General features: G+C 47.9%; 6 protein-coding genes across 6 annotated transcripts; 5 read left to right on the forward strand and 1 right to left on the reverse strand.

Moving 5' to 3' along the window:
- Positions 1 to 25: 25 nt before the first annotated feature.
- ANOM_003731 (DDHD family phospholipase) lies at positions 26 to 5,115 on the reverse strand (the record flags this gene model as incomplete). Its single annotated transcript, XM_015548988.1, has 6 exons — positions 26 to 1,963; positions 2,021 to 3,060; positions 3,802 to 3,867; positions 3,989 to 4,421; positions 4,476 to 5,049; positions 5,102 to 5,115. The coding sequence occupies 6 exons, from the start codon at positions 5,113 to 5,115 to the stop codon at positions 26 to 28; spliced, it is 4,065 nt and encodes a 1,354-aa protein (XP_015408773.1).
- A 2,025-nt stretch (positions 5,116 to 7,140) lies between these two features.
- Positions 7,141 to 9,169, forward strand: ANOM_003732 (putative FAD monooxygenase; the record flags this gene model as incomplete). The annotated part of the gene is made up of 3 exons (XM_015548989.1): positions 7,141 to 7,791; positions 7,856 to 8,149; positions 8,204 to 9,169. The coding sequence occupies 3 exons, from the start codon at positions 7,141 to 7,143 to the stop codon at positions 9,167 to 9,169; spliced, it is 1,911 nt and encodes a 636-aa protein (XP_015408774.1).
- A 315-nt stretch (positions 9,170 to 9,484) lies between these two features.
- ANOM_003733 (uncharacterized protein) lies at positions 9,485 to 11,976 on the forward strand (the record flags this gene model as incomplete). Its single annotated transcript, XM_015548990.1, has 7 exons — positions 9,485 to 9,584; positions 9,714 to 9,828; positions 9,915 to 9,980; positions 10,039 to 10,161; positions 10,217 to 10,345; positions 11,183 to 11,337; positions 11,464 to 11,976. Coding segments are annotated over 7 exons (714 nt in total), but the record flags the coding sequence as incomplete, so codon positions are not given.
- A 186-nt stretch (positions 11,977 to 12,162) lies between these two features.
- ANOM_003734 (TPR domain protein) lies at positions 12,163 to 13,866 on the forward strand (the record flags this gene model as incomplete). The annotated part of the gene is made up of 1 exon (XM_015548991.1): positions 12,163 to 13,866. The coding sequence occupies one exon, from the start codon at positions 12,163 to 12,165 to the stop codon at positions 13,864 to 13,866; it is 1,704 nt and encodes a 567-aa protein (XP_015408776.1).
- A 2,228-nt stretch (positions 13,867 to 16,094) lies between these two features.
- On the forward strand, positions 16,095 to 17,476 carry ANOM_003735 (uncharacterized protein; the record flags this gene model as incomplete). The annotated part of the gene is made up of 2 exons (XM_015548992.1): positions 16,095 to 16,968; positions 17,037 to 17,476. The coding sequence occupies 2 exons, from the start codon at positions 16,095 to 16,097 to the stop codon at positions 17,474 to 17,476; spliced, it is 1,314 nt and encodes a 437-aa protein (XP_015408777.1).
- A 1,139-nt stretch (positions 17,477 to 18,615) lies between these two features.
- On the forward strand, positions 18,616 to 20,477 carry ANOM_003736 (putative neutral amino acid permease; the record flags this gene model as incomplete). The annotated part of the gene is made up of 10 exons (XM_015548993.1): positions 18,616 to 18,761; positions 18,812 to 18,825; positions 18,876 to 18,948; positions 19,036 to 19,367; positions 19,419 to 19,562; positions 19,614 to 19,828; positions 19,881 to 20,078; positions 20,137 to 20,164; positions 20,215 to 20,330; positions 20,394 to 20,477. The coding sequence occupies 10 exons, from the start codon at positions 18,616 to 18,618 to the stop codon at positions 20,475 to 20,477; spliced, it is 1,350 nt and encodes a 449-aa protein (XP_015408778.1).
- Positions 20,478 to 21,640: the final 1,163 nt, after the last annotated feature.

Consider the following 21,640-nt stretch of genomic DNA (forward strand, 5'->3'; position numbering starts at 1 on the left):
TTGGTACGAAGACCATCTACATTGATCAACCTTTGTGGACTTTCCAGTTCTTCTTCTTCTCAGCCCGAAACGCAGGAATGGTATGGTCTTTACCTTGCTTGCGAGCGATTTCTATGACAAGGAATCGCACGAAATCTGAAAGGGTCCAGTAGCTGCTATGAGCACTCAGCATATTCAAGTATTGGATATTTAAGGGTCCGCCACCGCCGGAAAGGTAGTAGTCTATTTGACCATTGTCATTGAGAAGAAGCATACGTTTTTCCGCGATCTCTTCGCGGGTGAAGTCATGGGTTTCAAGCTCGACATTGGAGGGAAGTTTTGAAATGGCGGCAGGACGAGATGGTGCTACATTGGCGGCGGCCATTATGGATGGAGCTGAACTCCAGCGAAACACGCTACCGAACGACTTCCAGAATGATGCTGATGTGCTGGGGATAGAAGTTACTTTAAGTGAGTTGGCTAGGTCGCTGTCGACGGCGGCATTAACACGGTACGCGACTGGGTCAGTAGTGTGCATAATGTTGTAGAGGTTATCCACAGCCAAACATCCATATGTGTCTGCTTCTCCTGCCACACCACGCACTAGATCATCACCTTCGCAGCCAGGCTTCTCCCTTCCACGCCGCGGTAAAAGATTCGCTTTGTTGAGCAGTAAGAAGAACCCAGCTGGGCTTCCACAAATGAATAAGTCCTTAGTGTCAAATTCGAATATGTCCCCAGGAATGCTAGTCTTGGAGAAATCAATATCGGGTACATGGGTAGGCTGATGACTGAGGATATCTAATGCCATTGCACTTCCGAGGGAATGGGCAAGTAAATGCACGCGGCCATTTTGTTGAAAACCAGGGTTGTTCTTACACCATAGCCGAAAGATGCGGTTGGCTTCTTTGACAACTGCCTGGATCATCTTTGGCTTATGATGCGACATGTAATAAGGAATATCTAACATGACATCACTTATCAAAGACCTAACGGCAGGTATCGTCTCCGGAGTGATATCGTGAAGGGTGAACTTGTTGCTAATTGGATCCTCAACGCCCTGGGAGTCGAAGTTGGCATCCTCTAAAGACAAAGTCGACCGCCAATTGACAGGTAGGATCATGATACCTCCATGACCCTGGCGTACATGTGGCCACACCGGCTCACTGTTCAATTCCATATTTATATTCCTTCGAAAGGCGTTAATAGCATGTGTGAAATGGAAGCTTTCCATACGCTCCGACAGCTTCTGACCTATGCCATGGATGACAAGTACTAGATCAGTTGGTGTGGGGCGCATCTCTTCTATGGCACAAGCATAGCAAATCTGCCTGCCACCACTTGCTGTGGACATAGTGCGGGACTGAGTGCTCCGGAGGTAGTTCCTGACATCAACAGGATTAGGCTTAGATGGATGTAGCTGGTCCCATAACCGTCGATTGAAGCCACGAACAACCGGTATGCCAATTTGCCGTCCTTTACGAATTGCACTAAGTGGCCTTCTTCCTCTGGATACTGACGGCAATAAGCTGGGCCGAAGAATTTGCGCATCTCTGCCATCAACATAAATCACACTAGAATTAATGTATTGCTTAACAGCTTCTGAATGTGCAGCTGGTCCACCAGCAGCCCGGCTCTCATCAAGAGAGGCGATAGCCGGATTAGGGGTGGCAAGTCTCTCAGGTCCACCCGGAATAGGACTTGAAGTTTCTTGATCACGCGTAAGAGTGACTGAACTGAGACGCTTCGTATCATCTTTCGGCCATAATCTGTGTACGATTTTCATTTCGGCGTCTGCACCGTTTTCCACACAGCTATTGAGCTCATCTTGCCATGTCTCCGACCAGGGTTTCAGATATACGTAGCCATCCTCGAGTTTATTGGCAAGCTCTGTTTCCACGGGCAGCATGGTATTCTTGTAGAACCATGTCGCACGAAGCACGCTTGAGATATCATGTAGAGGACTCCAGTATATAGGTTTCATCTATCAAGTTTAACGCTCGGTTTCGAACAAAAGGGACATTGGACACAAAAGTCTTACCTTCAAATTAGGTAATTCAACTAGATGGAGTCGCGATACACCTACAGGAATCTTCATACGAGCTTCCTGATTATCACTAGAATTGTCAGAGCCATCTAGAGAGCCATCTGCAGCTTGTTCTTGATATACGCTCGTCCTCAACCCCGACGGCTTCTGTGTGGCATGGCTAGACGTGGTGGGCTGGTGGCCAGCTCGATGCACTTGATCTCCATCTTTTGACGAAGTAGACTCAAGCGAGCGCCCAAATACGCTTTCAGATTGGCTTAGAGGGGCCCTTGCAAACGGCGAGCCACTAATGCTGCCCCCACGAGAGGGGAAGCCACGCCAGCTTGTACTTTCTGTACCCTCGGATGCTGCATCTTCACTCTGCGGGGATCCAGCAGTCCTGCGTCTAGTTGACTTGAAATTACCGCTCGGGGATGGCTCTCTTTTGCGATAACTGAGAATGCCCGACCTATCGCTTTCACCCATACCGCGATCTGAAGAATGGGGAACACGAGATTTGTCTCCGGGATCCTTGACGCTTGTCTCTGGGCTGCGACATGCCTCATCGCCTAAAACGCTGCCAGGAGCACTCGGACAACCTTTATGACTCCCAGTCCAACTCTTATCTCCATGGCTTCCCGATTGCCTTTTGCAACTTGTGTCAAGAAGGAACTCCTTCCCAGGTACCGCTATTCCCGCATTTCGGATTGATGAAGCGTCCGCACGCGAATGCTTTCTCGCCGCTAATTCAGACTTTGTAGTGCGTAGCAAAGATAACCAGGACTCCTCGAGTGCGATATTGTCTTTGACCGAGAATGGTTGAGGTGGAGCTCTTTCATTACCTGGCCCTTGGTTGCTGGACGGCGGAGGTAAAGCCGTCAATGGATCGTCAATAGGTAATGAGGATACGTAGAAGAACTGAGGGCGAACTTTCGGTGGCTCGTCTAACGAATGCCAGGAAGAAGGGACAGGATCATCATTTGCCAGAAGACATGTCGGGCCGTAAGTATGGATCGGCCCCGTCATTGTGGGCACTCCGTAAGATACCGAATACGCTTATTATCTGGGATCTTCAAAGGGGGAAAAATGAGCGCGGAGATAAAATCTATCAGCATAGGACTAGCATCGCTGAAACACGCAGTGATTAGCGGTCTGTAACGCTGTCTTGTGTTAAACTCGCGTCAGCAAGGGAGGATCGGGATAAATGATAGCTTCTGGGTAGCTTAGCGCGCGCAATAGGGAGGATAAACTATAAGAACAATGGTGGCAACGGCGAGACAAGCATCATTTGAGGTCCAGATTGCGACCTTCTTGCAGGTAATCGTCGACAGGCGTGCATGTTTGGCCAACGGTGTCTTTTTGTTGCTCGTGGTCCGCGTCTGAGCCTATGACGTCGTCCCACGTGCCTTGGCTTCCCGCGGGAATTTGTTGGCCTAGAAAAATCAGAAACAAAAGACACGTCGTCTGCAGTCTTGGAGGCAGTGACTACTCCCAACAGCCCCTGATTTGGTGTAGAGTGGCCTTGCTTTCGAGGAAGAGATATCATTGTAATTTTCTATTAAACAGCAACTATATGAGGGTGGAGCTAAGTGAACGACCGAAATCCAATACAATGTGGAGAAAGCAGAACACTCGCAAGAACAAAAGCTGAAAACAAGCTGCGACGCTCAACGGTCAATCAAAAGAAGCAAAACAGGTACTAGTTAAGCAATAATCTGGATTACATGAGTGGCCGTGAAAGTCTTTCGGTGTCTAGCTCCAAGCTCCACCAAACTAGCACCGGCAAATAAACTTACCTTTGCGTGGGGCCATTGTCTCGACCTGGAACTGGTTGTCACCGTTGTCAGTCGGCATAATTGTATCTATCGACATGGTTCCCCATCAAGGACAGTGCTCGTATGTGCAGTTTCTGGAAGACAACCAAAGTGGCAATGGGGGATCCCAGCATGTCGAGGAGCTGATACACATCGTGCATGTGCTTACGGATTACACTGTCAGGAGCACAGAAGGTGCGAATACTCATCTCCTTGACAATTGCTTTCCAGTTATGGAGGTTGGAACTGAGAAGGACTGGATTTGTTGAGCTCTCTCCATGAAATCTCAAAGACCTTTTGTTTTCCGAGATCAAGCGCTGTTGGGTGGCTTGATCAAACTGGAACTCGACGACTGATGGCCTGTTCTTTGATCCCCAGTAGTCCTTGATTCTCTTGATCGATTCTTTTGAAAGTCGACCTTCACGATATTGTTGAACGAGAAATGCATTTGCACTGACACATATCATGACCTCCAGTTCTGAATACAGCATCGCTTGTATTGGGGGATTCAGTGAGATAGGAGTAGTCGATTGTGGTAGTTGATCTTCCATGCCACGGGGTTCATGAATGATTGTCAGCGAGGCCTTCGCCATGCCTTCGGTCTAATCCAACATTAGTACACAAAGCAATGTCATTTTGTTGGCAGAGAGGCCTACAAATCCATCCACTATCTTCTTTCGCAGATCTTTGAGACTCTTTGATTTGTGTTTCTCACTCGACTGGTATCCCAGGTCTGCTGTTCCTCCGAGCCAACCGTTTTTCCCAAAGAGCTTTTTGTGCGAAGACCGTGTCTGGCAAAGCGAGCTGTCGATGTGGTCGAGTCCGAACGACTCACTCTCGCAGATGTGAATGGGTTCCTGCACGGGTAGTATGGGTTGCTTGCAAGGATTATCATACTCCAAGACTGCAACCTGACTGGTCATGGCCTCGGGGGGTGTATTGTAGGTTGGTGTATACTCATGTCCGTCATGAACAGCCACGCGAAGCCTTTCTGCTGCAGAGGCTCCAACAGAAAATGGCTGGACATCACGTACCGGAGGAAGCGACAAGATTTCTGGGGAGTAGAGAGACTGATCAGATTCTGACCTGGGACCAATTGATCGCGAAGAGTTTGTTGATGTATCAAAAGGGGGAGTGAGATCATCTGTCTTGGGGGACATATTCCAGAAAGATCTACATTCCTCATAGAAGGGATTAAGTTTCGTGACATCCTCATAGGGAAGCGTTTGGCTGCAGCAGTTAGTATCTCAACCCGTGTCGATTAGGATTTCCAATTGCTTACGCTGGACTAAACATGATGGGAATCTCCGAAGATAATTTCATTGCAATCTGGACAGAATGAAGAGGATGTTGACGTCTGTTCTGCGGTAAGAAAGAGTATAGAGAATGATATGGAGTTAAATAGCCAAGGTGGAATTTTAGTACGGAGTTTAGCAAGACAAACCATATTTATTTCAAAAGCTTCAATATCGATATCTCCGCCAACTATTTACTATTATTGAAGCCTTCAAAGGCATCATATTATCGGCAACGAGGCGCTAGTTGGGATCTATAGTGCCTAGTTATGGAATATCCTATTTTTAAATGAGGGAAGCGTTCTAGTACTATTCAATAGTCTTGTATTGACAACAATAGCAAATTTCATGATAGGTGTTGTATTCACGACGACAATAGGACTTTATTTGATTGTGTCTGTGATTGTATAGTAGAGTGACTACTATTCAAGCCACAGCTATATACAACCATCCGTAGCAAAAAACAAGAACACATACCAACAATAGACCTTTATGTTAATATTATACGTGACTACCTTCTTTTCTCACTCCAACCCTGACACATTGCTTTTCATACTGCATTGTACATCGATTTGTGGAGAATCATGGTTCATGCTCCAATTGTCAAAGCCTCGTTGCCATGAAGATAAGCAAAGTGTTCTTTTCATTACCTCTACCCTTGAGGTAATATCCACACACTCCATATTTTCTTTCATATCTTTTCCTGTGTTGTACGTCCTAATAGATGATGTTAGGAGGAAGTTGCATGCCCTGCCAATCGGCCGGTCCGCTCGGCATGCCGTGAGAATTGCCGATTTGGTTTAGAGTACAGAGTACACGGGCACTAGTATTATGACATCACGGTCTTTAACTGACCAGAACGATATATCCTCAACAAGTAGAAAGTCGCCCCTGCTGCAATGGATGCATGCAAATTGCTCTTTATACTTTGGCTAGGCTCTACTACAATCCTAGATACTAATGCACATCACCTAGGGGTTGTTTAGAAAAGTCTAGAGAGAAGCACTGAGGCTCTCTCCCACAACTGCCGTAGACTTTATTCCCGAAGACAACTGCCCTTGGAATGGATAGCGAAGAACAATACTGCTTCGCCGGTTGGGAACTTAACCTAAGCAACTCGACATGGTTGATACCGGAGTAGTCAAGGAAATCAAGACGGTAAAAGTGGGACTCAGAACGACTAGCCTGGATCATAAACACGGTAATTTTGCGTATACGTTAGTAGTGATTGTCGATTGGATGGTGAAAACCTGGACTACTCAGTCATGGGCGAATTTAGTAGTACTCCGCACTGTAAGCGAACATATGAAGCATCAACACTCAAATCGGTTCACCGATTAGTGTTCCTAATGCATCTGCCTGCCACAATCGCCGAGCCTATTTCTATATTCCCCATTCCAACTCCCTACACTGGAAGCCCCATCAGTTAAATTGAAAGGCAAAAAGCATCGGCATGTTCAGTGACCAATGACAGGCGGCAGAATCAGTGCAGAATCCCGGCGATTCTGCCGATACTTCAGGTCACGTGAGAATACTCCACATGCCGACTTTTGCTTCCGCAGGGACTCCAGACTCTCGGAACGAGCGACGGCACTGACCTCAGTGCTTCCCCACACGCTCAGTTGTCCTTCCCCCAATGACATACCGCCATGCCATATTGCTTACTAGCCCGGGACCCTCCCCTGCTGCAATTCATTACCTGATACCCCAACTTGAGAAACTATCTATGGCATCTCCCGTCGATCCAACCGAACATGAATGCCGTTGTGGTTCCCCGTGGCGGGCTTCGATACTGCTCCTCGGGATCCCTCCACCAAGCTCTCATTTATTCATAAATGAGCGCTTCACCCTTTGAGATTCACTTCTTCTCCTTGTAACACTTTCACTTAACCTCTTTATTTATTCATGTTGGTGATGCTTTGATCTTTCAGAACTTTTACCTCTTATTGTCATTTGTCGATCCTCATCCCCACAGCCGCGAATACCAAAGCAATCAAAAGCTTAATTATCGCATTTTGCCGCCAGCATGGCTCAAACCCAAGAGAAGTACGATATTGTCATCGTGGGCGCAGGCCCTGTTGGCATTCTTTTGTCCCTGTGTATGTCAAGATGGGGTTATAAGGTTAAGCACATCGACAACCGCCCAGTCCCCACTGCTACAGGTCGCGCCGATGGTATTCAGCCTCGTTCCACTGAGATTCTCCGTAACCTCGGCCTGAAGCGCCAAATCATGGCCTACAAGCCCGCCAAGGTTTACGATGTCGCATTTTGGGATCCTCTCGCCGGGGAGCAAGGCATTCATCGCACTGGCAGCTGGCCTAGTTGCCCACGTTTCATCGACACTAGATATCCTTTCACAACCCTTGTTCACCAGGGAAAGATCGAGCGTGTGTTTTTGGACGAGATTGAAAAGGCCGGTACTACGGTTGAGAGACCCTGGACTATTACCGGATTCAAGAATGATGGCTTGGACGAGACCTACCCCGTCGAAGTGCAGCTGAAGTGCCTTGACACCAATGTGATCGAGACCGTCCGCTCTAAGTATCTCTTCAGCGGTGAAGGAGCCCGGAGTTTTGTCAGACAGCAGCTCGGTATCCAGATCCATCACAAGGATCCTATCTCCTATGTGTGGGGTGTTATGGACGGTGTTGTGAGGACAAATTTCCCTGATATCGAGGTGAGAATCCCAATCTTCATGGTCCGGCTGATCAAACACTGACAAACTTTTCGCTTCAAAACAGACCAAGTGCACAATCCACTCTGACGCTGGTTCGATCATGGTAATTCCCCGTGAGGACAACATGGTCCGTTTGTATGTCCAGATCGCTTCATCCTCAGATCCCGACTTCAACCCAAGAAAGACGGCGACTGCGGAGGAAGTTCAAGAAACTGCGAAGAAGATTCTGAAGCCATACTGGGTTGAATGGGATCGCGTGGAGTGGTATTCTGTCTACCCAATTGGGCAGGGTATCGCCGAGAAGTATACTCTGGACGAGCGAGTCTTCATGGGTGGAGATGCCTGCCACACTCACAGTGTATGTCAAGCCATCTTTAAAAAAACAAATTTCTTCGAGCTAACCCTCCTTTAGCCTAAGGCCGGCCAAGGTATGAACACTGCATTCCACGACGCTTTGAACATGGCCTGGAAGATCCATGCTGTCGAATCTGGACTCGCCGATCGCTCTACTTTGAGCACATACGAGAGCGAGCGCAAAGACATTGCAGAGACTTTGTTAAATTTTGATGCGAAATACGCCGCCCTGTTCTCCAAACGCCGTCCCACTGCTGGAGAGGTTGGCTCCGCTAGCCATGCCACTGTAGCGTCTGGCGGTGACGAGGAGGATGAGTTTGTTAAGACCTTCAAATCATCATGCGAATTTACCAGCGGTTATGGCGTTGCCTACAAGCCGAACGTCTTCAACTGGGATGCTAGTCACCCGGCCAAGTCGTCTCTGTTCGACGTTCCTGGTGTGAGACTGACCGCAGGACGCTCTTTCACGCCCTCGACAGTCACTCGACTGGCAGATGCCAACTTTGTGCATTTGGAGCAAGAGGTGCCAGCTAATGGTGCATTCCGTATCTTTATCTTCGCAGGTAAACAGGAGAAGACAAAGAAGGCCATCACCGATCTTGCAGCAAACCTAGAGAAGGAGCGCTCGTTCCTGTCGGTCTACCGCAGATCCGACATTGCTGATGTTTCATTCTTTGAGCGTCACCAGCCCCACTCCAAGCTCTTCACCCTCTGTTTGGTGTACGCTGCGCAGAAGAACCAGGTCGATATGGAGGCTGTGCCCCAGATTCTCCGCGATTACCACCACCACATCTACGCGGACGACATTCCCGACGTGAGAGTCCCCAATGCCAAGTTCGCCGCACACGAGAAGCTTGGCTTTGACCCCGAGATGGGAGGTGTAGTTGTCTGCCGCCCAGACAGCCATGTTGCCTGTACCGTGCAGTTGGTGGAAGGCAGCGGCACCGCGGATGCCCTGAACGCCTACTTTAACGCTTTCTCGACCAAGCCGTTGGGCCAGGACCAACAGCAAAGTCGTCTTTGATACACGATGAACCTGTCTATTTTATAGCTTTTGATGTACATAGCACCTTGGTCTTTCTGTCATATTGGCCCTGTTTGAGCACTTACGTATGACCCGCATTCTTGGCGTTTGTTGTATAAATACCTGCAATAGAAGTATTCCCTAGAGAACATATATCTTAAGCTTGGACCATAATTCCGAAAATACTCTGTATTGTTAGTTGTGTAGCAAGGAATGTCATTGTTATGGGAGTAACGTTCCTGGTGGTGTGTGCGCGGAAGATGCCCACGGCGACTACATAAATCATTCTCTTCGCGGAAGTCATTCCCCGCACAGATCAATTATCAAGACCTTCAAGAGTGCGCTCAGCATTACAACTGTACCAACAGCCAGTCAACAAGATGCTTTCTCTAGTCCTTTCAGCTGAACTCACAGGGTAAGTGTGCTCTATATGTGGTTTCCAAATTATGACAAGCTCCACTTTATGATTTTTCGTCTTCTGTCTGCATTTATTTGCATAGCTTTCCCGCACCTCAATCGCTGGCAGTAGCTCACCTTAGTGTAGAGTCACTGAACTTCGCCCTCAAGACACTCCTGAGAACCCCTACTACTACACTTTCAAGGTGCAATGCACGTCCTGTCGTGAGACACACCCAAACTGGGTCAGCTTCAACCGTTTTGTAAGTCCTGTCTGGCCTATCGCCTCTCATCCGTTGTATCAATTCTTAAAAACTATTTTGACTCAAGCTACTTATGAATTATGCAGGAGCAACACGAAATCCCTGGAAGCCGCGGAGAGGCGAACTTTGTCTGGAAATGCAAGCTTTGCCAAGTCAGTTTGTTCATTCCATAAGTGCTTCGCGCTGCCTGCAGCTAACAAGTGTGACCAGAAAACCCATTCTGCCTCTATCGTCGCAGGTCCAAATGTGTACGAAGCAGATGAAAAGCGCAAGGGCCGGAAAGTGATCGACATTGACTGCCGCGGTCTTGAATTTACCGAGTTCAAAGCTGATGTGAGTGGCGCTTCATCATTGTAAACGACTAGAGGTGATTCTAATAGGCAACTAGGGCGAATGGGAGGCTAAGGGCACCGAGTCTTCCACTCCTTTCACGGCCATCGACCTGTCTGAGAGCGAGTGGTATGACTATGATGAGAAAGCTGGAGATGAAGTTTCCATCAAGGAAATTACCTGGGAGGTGGGAAGAGCTTGAGAGGTCTCATTATACTGAGGATACCGTACCATTGATGGCTATTTGGTCTACAATAGCATTCTGAATTGTCTCATTACTATCATTTCTGTTTAAACTGCCGGGGTGATCGTGGCTGGAAACATCTAGTAGTATCTTCATGCTATCGCTTCTGCAGTGCGATATTTTCGAACATGAGGAAAGTGACATAATGAGGGATACCAGCCATATGTGCCATATACAAGGGGCCAGATAAATGGCAATATTGAGGAGTGCAATTTTTACCGAAACTTGATGTACCTACGTTAGCTTTTTGACTTCGGATAAAGGCGGTGACTGGAGGCATATTATCATTGGCTGCTTCAAGACCGGGCAATATTGCATTTTTGGCTGACAAGGAACCTTCAATTCGCCGGGCGAGAGTTGGCGACCGCGATAATCCTTTTACTAGCTCAACACGCGACCAGCACAAACAGCACCTCGGCGCTGGAACTAGTCTTTGATTCAGCTGGCTGTTTATCCTCTTGCCGAATCGACACGTTATCATCAAACGGGTTACGCTATCTTTAGAACTGTTCAGTCGCGGACCCTGACTAGACAACCATAACCATGAGTGTCAGTATTTAGTACTTGCTCTTTTACAATTCAGGTCCAGCTGGACTTGTTAACATAGTGTCTTTGGTTTATGCTGACCTCGTTTGCAGTTCCAACCAGTCAACCCCCGCCCTTTCTTGCAGACTAGGTACGCATTAATATCATCCAATCGCGCTTTTTCGATCGCATTGAGCCTTTCTTCCGGCTAAACCAGACCCCGCGAGTATTGCATGTCTAACAGATGTGTTATAGGTCGGTACAGAGATGGTTATTCGTCTCAAGTGGGGTCAGACCGAGTACAAGGGCAAGCTGGAGAGCATCGACTCGTACATGAACGTGCTATTGCGGGACACGGAGGAGTTCATTGATGGAAAGAACACAGGAACTCTTGGACTTGTGCTTATTCGGTATGCTTATTGCTCTTGCATGGTTGGGGTTTGGCGGATGGGTAGTTCTCCGCTTGAGGACCGATTGTGCTTTCGTTTCAATTCACGATGATGAAGAAACCTTCGCTGACCTTCCACTTCATATAGGTGTAACAACATTCTCTGGATGGGATCGGCAGACAACGTCGAGATGACGGACCTGGGGCTGCGGTAGAGAAAGGTTCGACCGGGCGTCGTTTACGAAACACCATGCGAGAACGAAATGCAAATACCAGCTTGTGTCTCCTTGGGAAAGATACGTCGGTGGACGAAAGAGAATTGTTAAATGAGCTTTGAGAACTGGCTATCACAGGCTCTGTCTATCTTCTTGTTTCTGGCACGAGGCGTTTTCAATGATGGCTTCTAAATACAATATTTTTGGGTGACATGGCAATTCAATCTGCAAACGACGAAGAGCCTAGAATTTGCGATCTAAGGAACAAGAAAAAGCCCTCTTTATCGCTGGCGCTCGATCGTCGAATAATGGCAATGTCGTGCTGTTTACGAAGCATGCGACAATAAAATGTCTTAATTTCTTGAAGTATATAACCGCTTAGACCAACCAAATTAAAGGAAGAGTGGAAAACAACCCAAAGGTTTTTTTTGGGATACATTGACTGTATGGAGACAATGAGTAATTATAGGTGCTCCTGGGCAGTGCTATCGTGATTATGCCGGGCGAATGAAATTACCCCACCTTATAGAAATTCCCAATGGCTCGCTGTCTGTCCTTCTGCCGAACAACATCTGACGGAAGTGATACCGACACATTTTTATTTGGTTGATTTAGCACCTAGTCGATCACATATGATGAGTATCCATAGTCAAAATACAGACGGTTACTACAATCTGGGGTCGTTCCACCGGCCGGTGGCCACCGCCAGCCCCGAGGCTCAGACCTGGTTTGATCGAGGGCTCATTTGGACATACGCTTTCAACCATGAGGAGGCAGTTCACTGTTTCGAAAAAGCCCTCGAATATGACCCCGCTTGTGCCATGGTGTACTGGGGGCTTGCGTATGCCCTAGGTCCTAACTACAACAAGCCATGGCAATTCTTCGACCGGCGGGAATTGGAAATGACAGTCCAGCGCACTCATCAAGCAGCTGAAGATGCCAGAAAGCACGAGACTACGGCGAGGCCCGTAGAATCGGCACTTATCGAAGCTGTCCAGAAACGATACCCGCAGGACCAGCCATTAGGAGACTGCTCGTCGTGGAATCAGGGATACGCCGATGCTATGGCATCTGTGTACCAAAGGTTTCCAGATGATCTAGACGTCGCAACACTGTATGCAGACGCGTTGATGAACCTGACACCATGGGAGCTGTGGGATCTGCAAACGGGTCAGCCGGCACCAACCGCACGCACCATTGAGATCAAGACGGTGCTTGAGCGAGCGTTAACACAGGACGGAGCTCTCCGTCACCCTGGGTTGTTGCACATGTACATCCATCTGATGGAGATGTCGGGAGCACCCGAAACGGCTCTTCTGGCTGCGGACAACCTCCGTGGATTGGTACCTGATGCAGGCCATCTCAATCACATGCCTACACATCTGGATATTCTATGTGGCGATTATCGGAAGGCAATTGCATCTAACTCTGAAGCGATCCGAGCCGATGAGAAGTTCCTTGCTCGCGCAGGAGCTGTTAACTTCTATACCCTTTACCGGTCTCATGACTATCATTTTAGAATCTATGCTGCTATGTTCGCGGGGCAGTCGAGGGTTGCCCTGAATACTGCTGAAGAGCTGGAGTCATCCATCCCAGATGAGCTTCTACGTCGCGAGTCACCACCTATGGCCGATTGGCTTGAAGGGTTTTTGGCAATGAAGGTACATGTCTTGATTCGGTTCGGTCGGTGGCAGGATATCATGCAACTTGACGTTCCACGAGACGAAAAGCTGTACTGTGTGACAACCGCAATGATCCACTACGGAAAAGGCGTTGCGTTCGCTGCAATGGGACAGGTCGACCAGGCAGATAAGCAGCGAGAGCTCTTCCATAAAGCCTTAAAGCGTGTTGCATCCACCCGCATGCTGTTCAACAACAAATGCATTGACATACTAGCTATTGCAGAGGCAATGCTTGACGGAGAACTGGAGTACCGCCGGGGCAATTATGATGCTGCCTTTAATCACCTGAAACGATCAATCTCTCTAGATGACAGTCTTCCTTACGATGAACCCTGGGGATGGATGCAGCCAACTCGGCATGCTTATGGTGCTCTTCTACTCGAGCAAGGGCGGGTTGAAGAAGCGTCGGCAGTGTATAGTGCTGATCTGGGCCTAGATGACACCTTACCTCGTGCACTGCAGCATCCGAACAACGTGTGGTCGCTGCACGGCTATCATGAATGCCTGATTAAGCTTGGCCGAATTGCCGAGGCAAGGATTATCAAGCAGCAATTGAAGCTTGCAGCAGCTACAGCTGATGTCCGAATCCAATCGTCATGCTACTGTCGCCGAAGTGATACTGAGCAGAACTGTAATTTTGATCCTTCGCTATAGTATCTTGACCTGTCGTTAACTTTTTCTAATCTTTGTAATTACTCCCAAATTATGTTGACGATCCCCCTTGAAATCCAAACTTTTCATCACTACTTTCACTCTGTAACTTACCAACTTTTATCTCTCCACTCTATTGATATTGTGAGGTGAGGATTGTCTCAAGTAAGTGCTCGTATGGCTTCTCTCTGCATCCTTTGCACTCGGGCGCTAGAAGGCTGACAGACATTCTAGAAGCATGGCACTACCTCGGATACTCTGCGCGGTTTCGGGAACACTCTACTGTGCCATGGAACAGGCTCCTTTCCTGATGGAGAAGAAGAATAGCCTGAAATTCTTCGGTTGTGTATCATCAGAGATCTGCTGAGTCTAAATTGAAAGAGCACAGGATTTTGCCCATCCTAAGTTTTGATCAACACACCATGCCAATCCCCCTCACTGACGATCTCTTGCTCGGAACAAGAGTGGGTATGTATAATCTCCTCCGTATTTCTCAGGCACCAACCCCACCGTCACCAAATTCTGTTTTACACCGCTTCATTGTCAATGGCCTTCATTTCTACAAAGCCCCTTCAAGCCCACTTTCTAAGGGGCCCCTCTGATTCTGACAGGTGGCTCACCGTGGAACATACCCGAGAAGTTCAAAACTTCACATACTCCGAAGAACGGAACTCCATTCATCTTGTACTGCGCAGTACAGCCGCCTGCATCCTAGCTCGTGGTGATCCACTGTGATGGCAAAAAATCCAGTCCACTTTCTCGCCCGAAGAAGCAGGCCTGCCGACGAAATGGTTCCACAATGACAAAGTTTGCTTTGCGCTGGCGCTCTAAAGAAGTTGTGAATCCACTTCAATTGGCGACGGCAACTGAAAGTGACAAACAAAATGGTTCATTATCGCGCTCGTGCTTACTCCTAGCGATAGTTGGGAATGCTATGGCTCCTCGCCTAGCTTTCCTATAGTAATGTTATTCAGTATAGTAGCTCGTCGACTGGTCAACCGATGCTGTATGAGGTCAACATGCGTCGAATGCAATGCTTGATGCATATGATATGTTTGACATGTGCAGCTGCTGACAGGGTGAATAAATGTAGCAAGTAGCGCAATGAGGACGTTACTTAGAAAAACTAGTGTGAAAGGGAAGGGGTGAAATAGAAAGCTCCAAAATAAGTATTGTGGTGACTGGGGTCTGATGAAGTCATCACTGAGTGCTATACTGTGTATGTGCTATGCAGTAGCCGTTGTCGTATCGGGAAGAAAGTCGCCTCGAGAGTGAGTTACACGTGTTTTGATCTCCTACTGGTAAACCGCAAGCATTCCCAAATCTGCTTACGTTTCTCCTGATGGCTGATCTTGACCAATTTTCCGAGGTTGCCGCGGTTAGATATTCGTGATTATAAGGCGGTATTCATGTGTGTTTCATATGGGTGAGTTGTTCGCTGTCTCATTCCTTACAATAAAGCACGGGTGGAGAGGATGGAGACGGCAAAATCGCGAAAACCGCGGCCGCCGTTTAGAACGCCGTGAAATAAGAATCGTCGCTTGCCCGCAATATGGAGCCATTTGGTGGAGGGAAGGCCCCACCGTGAAACTCATCCGGGCTCTCCTGTGGCGATGGCTCGGGGAGATTGGAGTTTTCAAGACTGCCACGGCAGATCACCACCATCACCGCTGCATGTATTACAAAGGATTGGTCCATCTGCCTTTCTTGACCTTCTTTGCAGGACAAGATTCCCCATCAACTACTGTATGCGGGAATCCTTCGTCACTATCAGTATCCATGTATCCGAGTGGATCATATTGGCTCACTGAGCAACCCAAAGCGAATCACCATCCGATTTGAACGGACGGTGTGGTTAATTGCAGGCTATCTCTGGTTCACTTTCGGCGATACCATGGATTGAAGCAAGTCAACCGATCTCCGATTAAGATTTTGAAGGCTTCCGCCAGTTCCGCCCACTGTGGTGGCTCTTTCGGCCCCATTGGCCCGCCCTTCCCAATGATCTGCTTCGGAATTTTGCTCGCTGATGCTTGAGAGGCTTAGTAGGGCTGTTGGCGAAAAAATTGAAAAAGGGAATATGAGGCAAAAAATCAGTTCCCTCGAATCTTGGCATGTCACTGCTTGCGGTCGGTTCTTAAACCCCCTGGCCCACGGTCATTGTTCCATTCTTGTTCTCCGCCAGATTGCGTTGCATTGTTTTTCAGACCGTAGCGGCTGTCGGTTTCTTGATCATGTCTTTGCCACTGTCCAATGATGTCCTCCTCCTGGTTGGGGAGTACCTGGAAGACCACCAAGACCGATATAATCTTGTCTTTGTATGTCGACGCTTTCATGATCTCTTCCTGCGTCTAGTCTATAGATCTGCGACGCTCAAGAGTTGTGCGCAAACCCGATCTTTTTTACATGCCATTCTCCGTAAGCCCGAGCTGGCTCGGTCAGTGCGGAGTGTGCACTTTGATGATTGGCAACAACATCATTCCTTCTCTTCTACCTCCTCGTCCGAGCAGGATATGACATCATTGAATAATTGGGCTGAGACTATTAGCCATTCTCATGAGGAATATGTCAAATGGGAGCAGGATCTTCGCCAAGGCGTCGAGGAGGCCTGGATAGCACTCCTTTTACCCTTGGTGAACAATCTTAGACAGCTTCGATTGGTGTATCCGAAGAAAAACGTATACCTCGATCGAATGCTGCAGAGGGTCATGAAGGGCGAGAAACCCTTTGATGCGCAGCCCGCATTCAGCATGTTGCAAGAGGTATCTCTCAGCCATCAAGATTCCGAGGAGGATACCAAAGGCAGCTATATGCCATCGCAGATCTTGCCATTTTTCCAATTGCCATCAATGCGGACGTTTTCAGCGGATTCGGTGATTGAGTCTAGCCCCCCGCAAGACGATGAGCACATATCAACACCTAAGGCCCCGGTGGCCAGGTCCTCTCTGATCTCGGAGATTACTCTCAATTCCAGCAATGGTTCTCAAGGAATGGAGAACTTAATTGCTTCATGCTCCTCACTCAAGTCTTTCAAGTATCAGCACTCTGATTCACACCTGCTTGCAGAGGGCTTCCAACCATCCGCGTTTTACCGGTCGCTGGCAGGCAGTAAGAACAGCCTACATACTCTTTGGCTCGATAATTACGGGAACCATCTACCATTACTATTGCCGGAGTCAATGAAACCCACGATGAATGGTTCGGCAGCTTGGCAGATTTTATCGCGTTGGAAGACATCCGAATTCGCCTACCCAATCTGCTCGATATCCGATACCAACCTGAGCCCTCCACTGTGCTTACCGATATTTTGCCGCCGTCGGTAAAGTCTCTTTACGTTGAAGGCTGTAAAGAGAACACCCTGGGAATGTTGATTGGGCAGCTGAAAATGGTGCTCAACAAGCGACAGACCCGCTTCTCTGGATTGCGACGCTTAGATATTGAAGGTTTCTTCCATGACGAGGAAGATGAAGACGCCTCAGGATACCAGGAGAGCGCGGCTACTACCGGGGGCCAGAAGACCATCAAGCCACGAGTATACGAGATGGCTGAGCCACTCCGGGCGGCCTGCGCTGAGGCTGGGATCGAATTGTTCCTCCGCGACCGTGTGGTTTCATAATGGTCTCGACGCATTTGCATCTTATTTATAGACGATAGATCGTGTTTTTCTTTCTTTTGTTTGTTTGCGTAATACCCGATAGATATGATAGACATGCTTTACCTTGGTATTTGAGCCTTTCCTCGTTTTCCTTTTTGTTGCTGCTATATCTTATTTCCCTAGAATGAAAAGAATCTATAGTACGTCTGATGGTCCTTTGAGAATTACTACACCGTAATATCACTGCCAGCTTACGGGGCAACGATCATATCCCCATGCACTGTCGATGAAGCCCAATAGTGGCTTATTGGAGTATGATTTGCTGAGTCCAGGCTCGGTTTAATGAAGATGACTTGGCTCGAATAGTCACCGATAATAGCTTACCGGCCTAAGGGAGATACAGTAGTATTGAATGGGCAACAATGCATCCTCATTTGATGCTATTGGCAGGACTCCAAGTTCATCATTTCCCTTGTCGAACATGTGATTGTCATGATGCTGGGCGTAAGAATAATAGTAATTTGCTTTAATAGATATAGACCAAGGATGCCTATAAATCCCCAATGTAACATCGACAGAACCCTCCATTAAACCCCGTGATCAGAATGCGATAATTTAGAGGACTGGTAGCGGCGTAGTAAGGGAGTAAAAGTTGTATCTGCCTAGCCAAAGCGTCGGGCTTTATATGATGGATTCCTCGGAGAGGAAATATCGTGCGGCATCAACCGAAAGGAATGAATCCTTTTCCAATCAAGACCAGAATCCAGCCATGACTGTCGCAACCCTGAACAGCTTTCTCCGCATTCACGTCACATTGGGGTTCTCCACAGCTCCAATGAGCTGTCTGGGGTCCAATAACGGTCAACCCAATAGGAGCCTTACAACCACGGTCCCAGTCATCATCGGACCAAATGTTCCTATGCATATGAGGTCGTCTTGCAAGGCACTCCGGTCGCTCAAGCCATTTCGTCTTCCTCACCTGGAAGCCTCGCGCACTCCCATTTTGTCTCTCATCGTGATCCTTTTACTCTTGTCGTAATTCATTGATGGTATTTTAGTGACTGATTTTCCTCAATTTTTCATCACATTGGTTTGAGCGCCCTAGAGAGTCTTCATTATTCTCATCGATCAGTCTAGACGATAGACATACACTATACACCATGGCACATAGCTCGATCGATCAAGTGGAGGATCCCACTTATAGTCGCGAAAAGAAGGATGAAAATGTCGAAACGCCGCCAATATATGACAATCCGTTTGGGGATGAAGAGTTCGCAGAGGTCAAGTATCGCACCTTGCGCTGGTGGTAAGCACTCCCATAATGCAAATCCAATTATACCTTGCTGAATCTGTTAGGCAATGTGGAATGAGTACATTCCAACCACATCATGGTAACACGTATTATTTGCTGACTTGACAGTCATGATCGCCGAGACTATTTCGCTGGGCATTCTATCGCTCCCTTCGGCCATGGCGGCGCTCGGCCTTGTTCCGTGAGTGTTCATTGGCAACGTCCTCTTGTCGAGACTTTGGTGGCTTGGTGGCTGATCCTAAGCATTTTGCTTGGCTATACTGGATAGGGCTGTGATCCTCATCATAGGCCTCGGCTTGGTAGCTACGTACACAGGGTACGTTCTCGGCCAGTTCAAGCTGCGATATCCCCACGTGCATAGTATGGCAGATGCTGGTGAAATATTGCTGGGCCGATTTGGTCGCGAATTCCTGGGAACTGCCCAATTGGTCTTCTTGATCTTTATCATGGGTAGTCATATCCTGACTTTCACCGTCATGATGAATACTGTAACCAATCATGGCACCTGCTCCATTGTGTTTGGGATAGTCGGCTTAATCCTGTCTTTCGTTTGCACTTTGCCTCGTACCTTGAAGAAAGTGTCCTGGCTGTCAATTTCCTGTAAGTTGGGGTTGCCGCTCGGAGGAAGGGTGATTGAGCTGACGATCACAGCATTCATCAGTATTATCGCGGCCGTTCTGATCACCATGATCGCTATTGGAATCCAGCGACCTGGTGACGGGCATATCGATGTCACCGTCGATACCAGTTTATACAAGGGCTTCTTAGCTGTGACAAACATCGTCTTTGCTTATGGTACGCTGAGTATGGTCGACTCCAACAAAGCATACACTAACAACGACATAGCTGGCCACGTCGCTTTCTTTGGCTTTATCTCCGAGATGGAAACACCAACAGATTATCCCAAGACCCTGTATCTGCTTCAGGCAACTGATACAACCATGTATACCGTCACTGCTTTAGTCATATACCGATATGGTGGCAAAGACGTGTCATCCCCCGCATTGGGATCAACGAGTCCATTGCTCTCGAAGATCGCCTACGGAATCGCCATACCGACGGTATAGCTCACCCCATGATTGCATGCTGCAACGGCTGATAATGGACTACTAGATCATAATTGCTGGCGTGATCAACGGGCATGTGGCCTCCAAGTACATATATGTTCGTCTCTTCCGAAACACAGATCGCATGCACAAGCGGAATCTGGTGTCAATAGGGTCATGGATTCTGATCGGATTGGTGCTCTGGACGCTCGCATGGATTATTGCCGAGGCGATCCCAGTGTTCAACAACCTGCTGAGTCTGATCGTAAGCTTTGCATTCCATGTTACTTGTATGAAATCCGATGATGCTGACTATCCTATAGACGGCATTGTTCGCCAGCTGGTTTACGTGTAAGTTATCCTGACCTTTTGGGGACAACAAGCTAATGCATGCAAAATAGATGGAATGAGCGGCATTTTCTGGCTTTTCATGAACTGGGGCCGTTACACATCTTCCCCCCGGAAGATATTCTTGACCGTAGTCAATTTGATCATTGTTGGCATTGGTGGATGTCTGGTGAGTTTTCTCAATCTCCGTTTCCTTCCTTCTGTTAGGAAAATATAGACTCACGAATATCAGTGTGGACTAGGATTGTACGTATCAGGCAAAGCCATCCACGACGATCCAAGCAATGCTAGTTTCTCATGTGCCAACAATGCCTGATTGATGGCGATATAACTTGGTTTAACATATCCTTGGAGGTTTATATCTCGACTTGCTGTGGCAACACACTGTCATATAGACATATACGTCGCGGAAGCTTCCAATCAATGACCCGTAGTTCTTTGGTTTTCGATTTAAGCTACTAGTAGTGCCATAGCTTGCGTGGTGATTGGACGGAATCATGGGGATAGGGAGCCCTGTGTAGGACAAGTAAAATAGGTGCATAAAGCTATACACGACGCACTGACTTCTGACAGTGATGTTAAAGATACTGAAAGGATGGGTTGGAGGAGGGTGGCGGAGAGGAGAGAGGGGGGGTTTATACTCCGGCGGCTCTGGCACGAGCCTTAGTGCCTTACGCTAAGTCACGATGCAAGAAGGCGACAAATGCCTCTGGGGAAGTCACGACCTTGTAGGTATTGGGAAGGCTCGAGAGGGGCCAGATCTGAACTAATTCTGCTCGACTTCTGATCAACACAACTACGATAGTGCTTACCTTACGCACTATGATTATATCATATGACTGCTACTTCGTATTTTGCATGAAGCTTGTTGATATAACCAATATACCAACACGCCACAGCCTTTCCCCAAGAGCCTAACGCCAGGTTACCATCTAACTTCATCGGACCCAGACATTACCCACCCCCCTCATCCCACCTTCAGCATAAAGCTCCCACCATGGAACATCTATACTCTTAGGAAGGAGCCAACTTCATCCCCCGAATACGCTTCTCTTTCTCAAACAACAGAAACAATGACAAAATGACCAAAATTAAGACAAATGTGTAACCTTCCAAGTTTCCACCTGCGACATTCCCTGGCCATTTATTTCCACCTACCCAGCAGATCTACAAGCAAGCAACCGCTTCCGCAATTCTCTCCAGCAGTGGACGACTTCTTCACGGCTCTCAGCGAAGTCTCCGTTCCCGAACCTGTTCCGCGACAGCAGCAAACTGAAACGGAAGCGGCGAGTGAGTACCTGGGCCTTGAGCGGATGCTTTCCGAATATCGGGTTAGTGGGACTATTGAGTGCTTGAGTGAGATTGCTGCGCCGGGGCCTGTTAGGAGGTCTGTTTCTGAGTAATTCTCTTTCTTTTGTCGGAAAATTTCTTGGGTGGATATCTGGTTGCGTTCTTGTCGTGAGTAATGGGTCTGATTAC

This window comes from Aspergillus nomiae, assembly GCF_001204775.2.
Source record: "Aspergillus nomiae NRRL 13137 chromosome Unknown contig00068, whole genome shotgun sequence".
NCBI lineage: Eukaryota > Fungi > Ascomycota > Eurotiomycetes > Eurotiales > Aspergillaceae > Aspergillus > Aspergillus nomiae.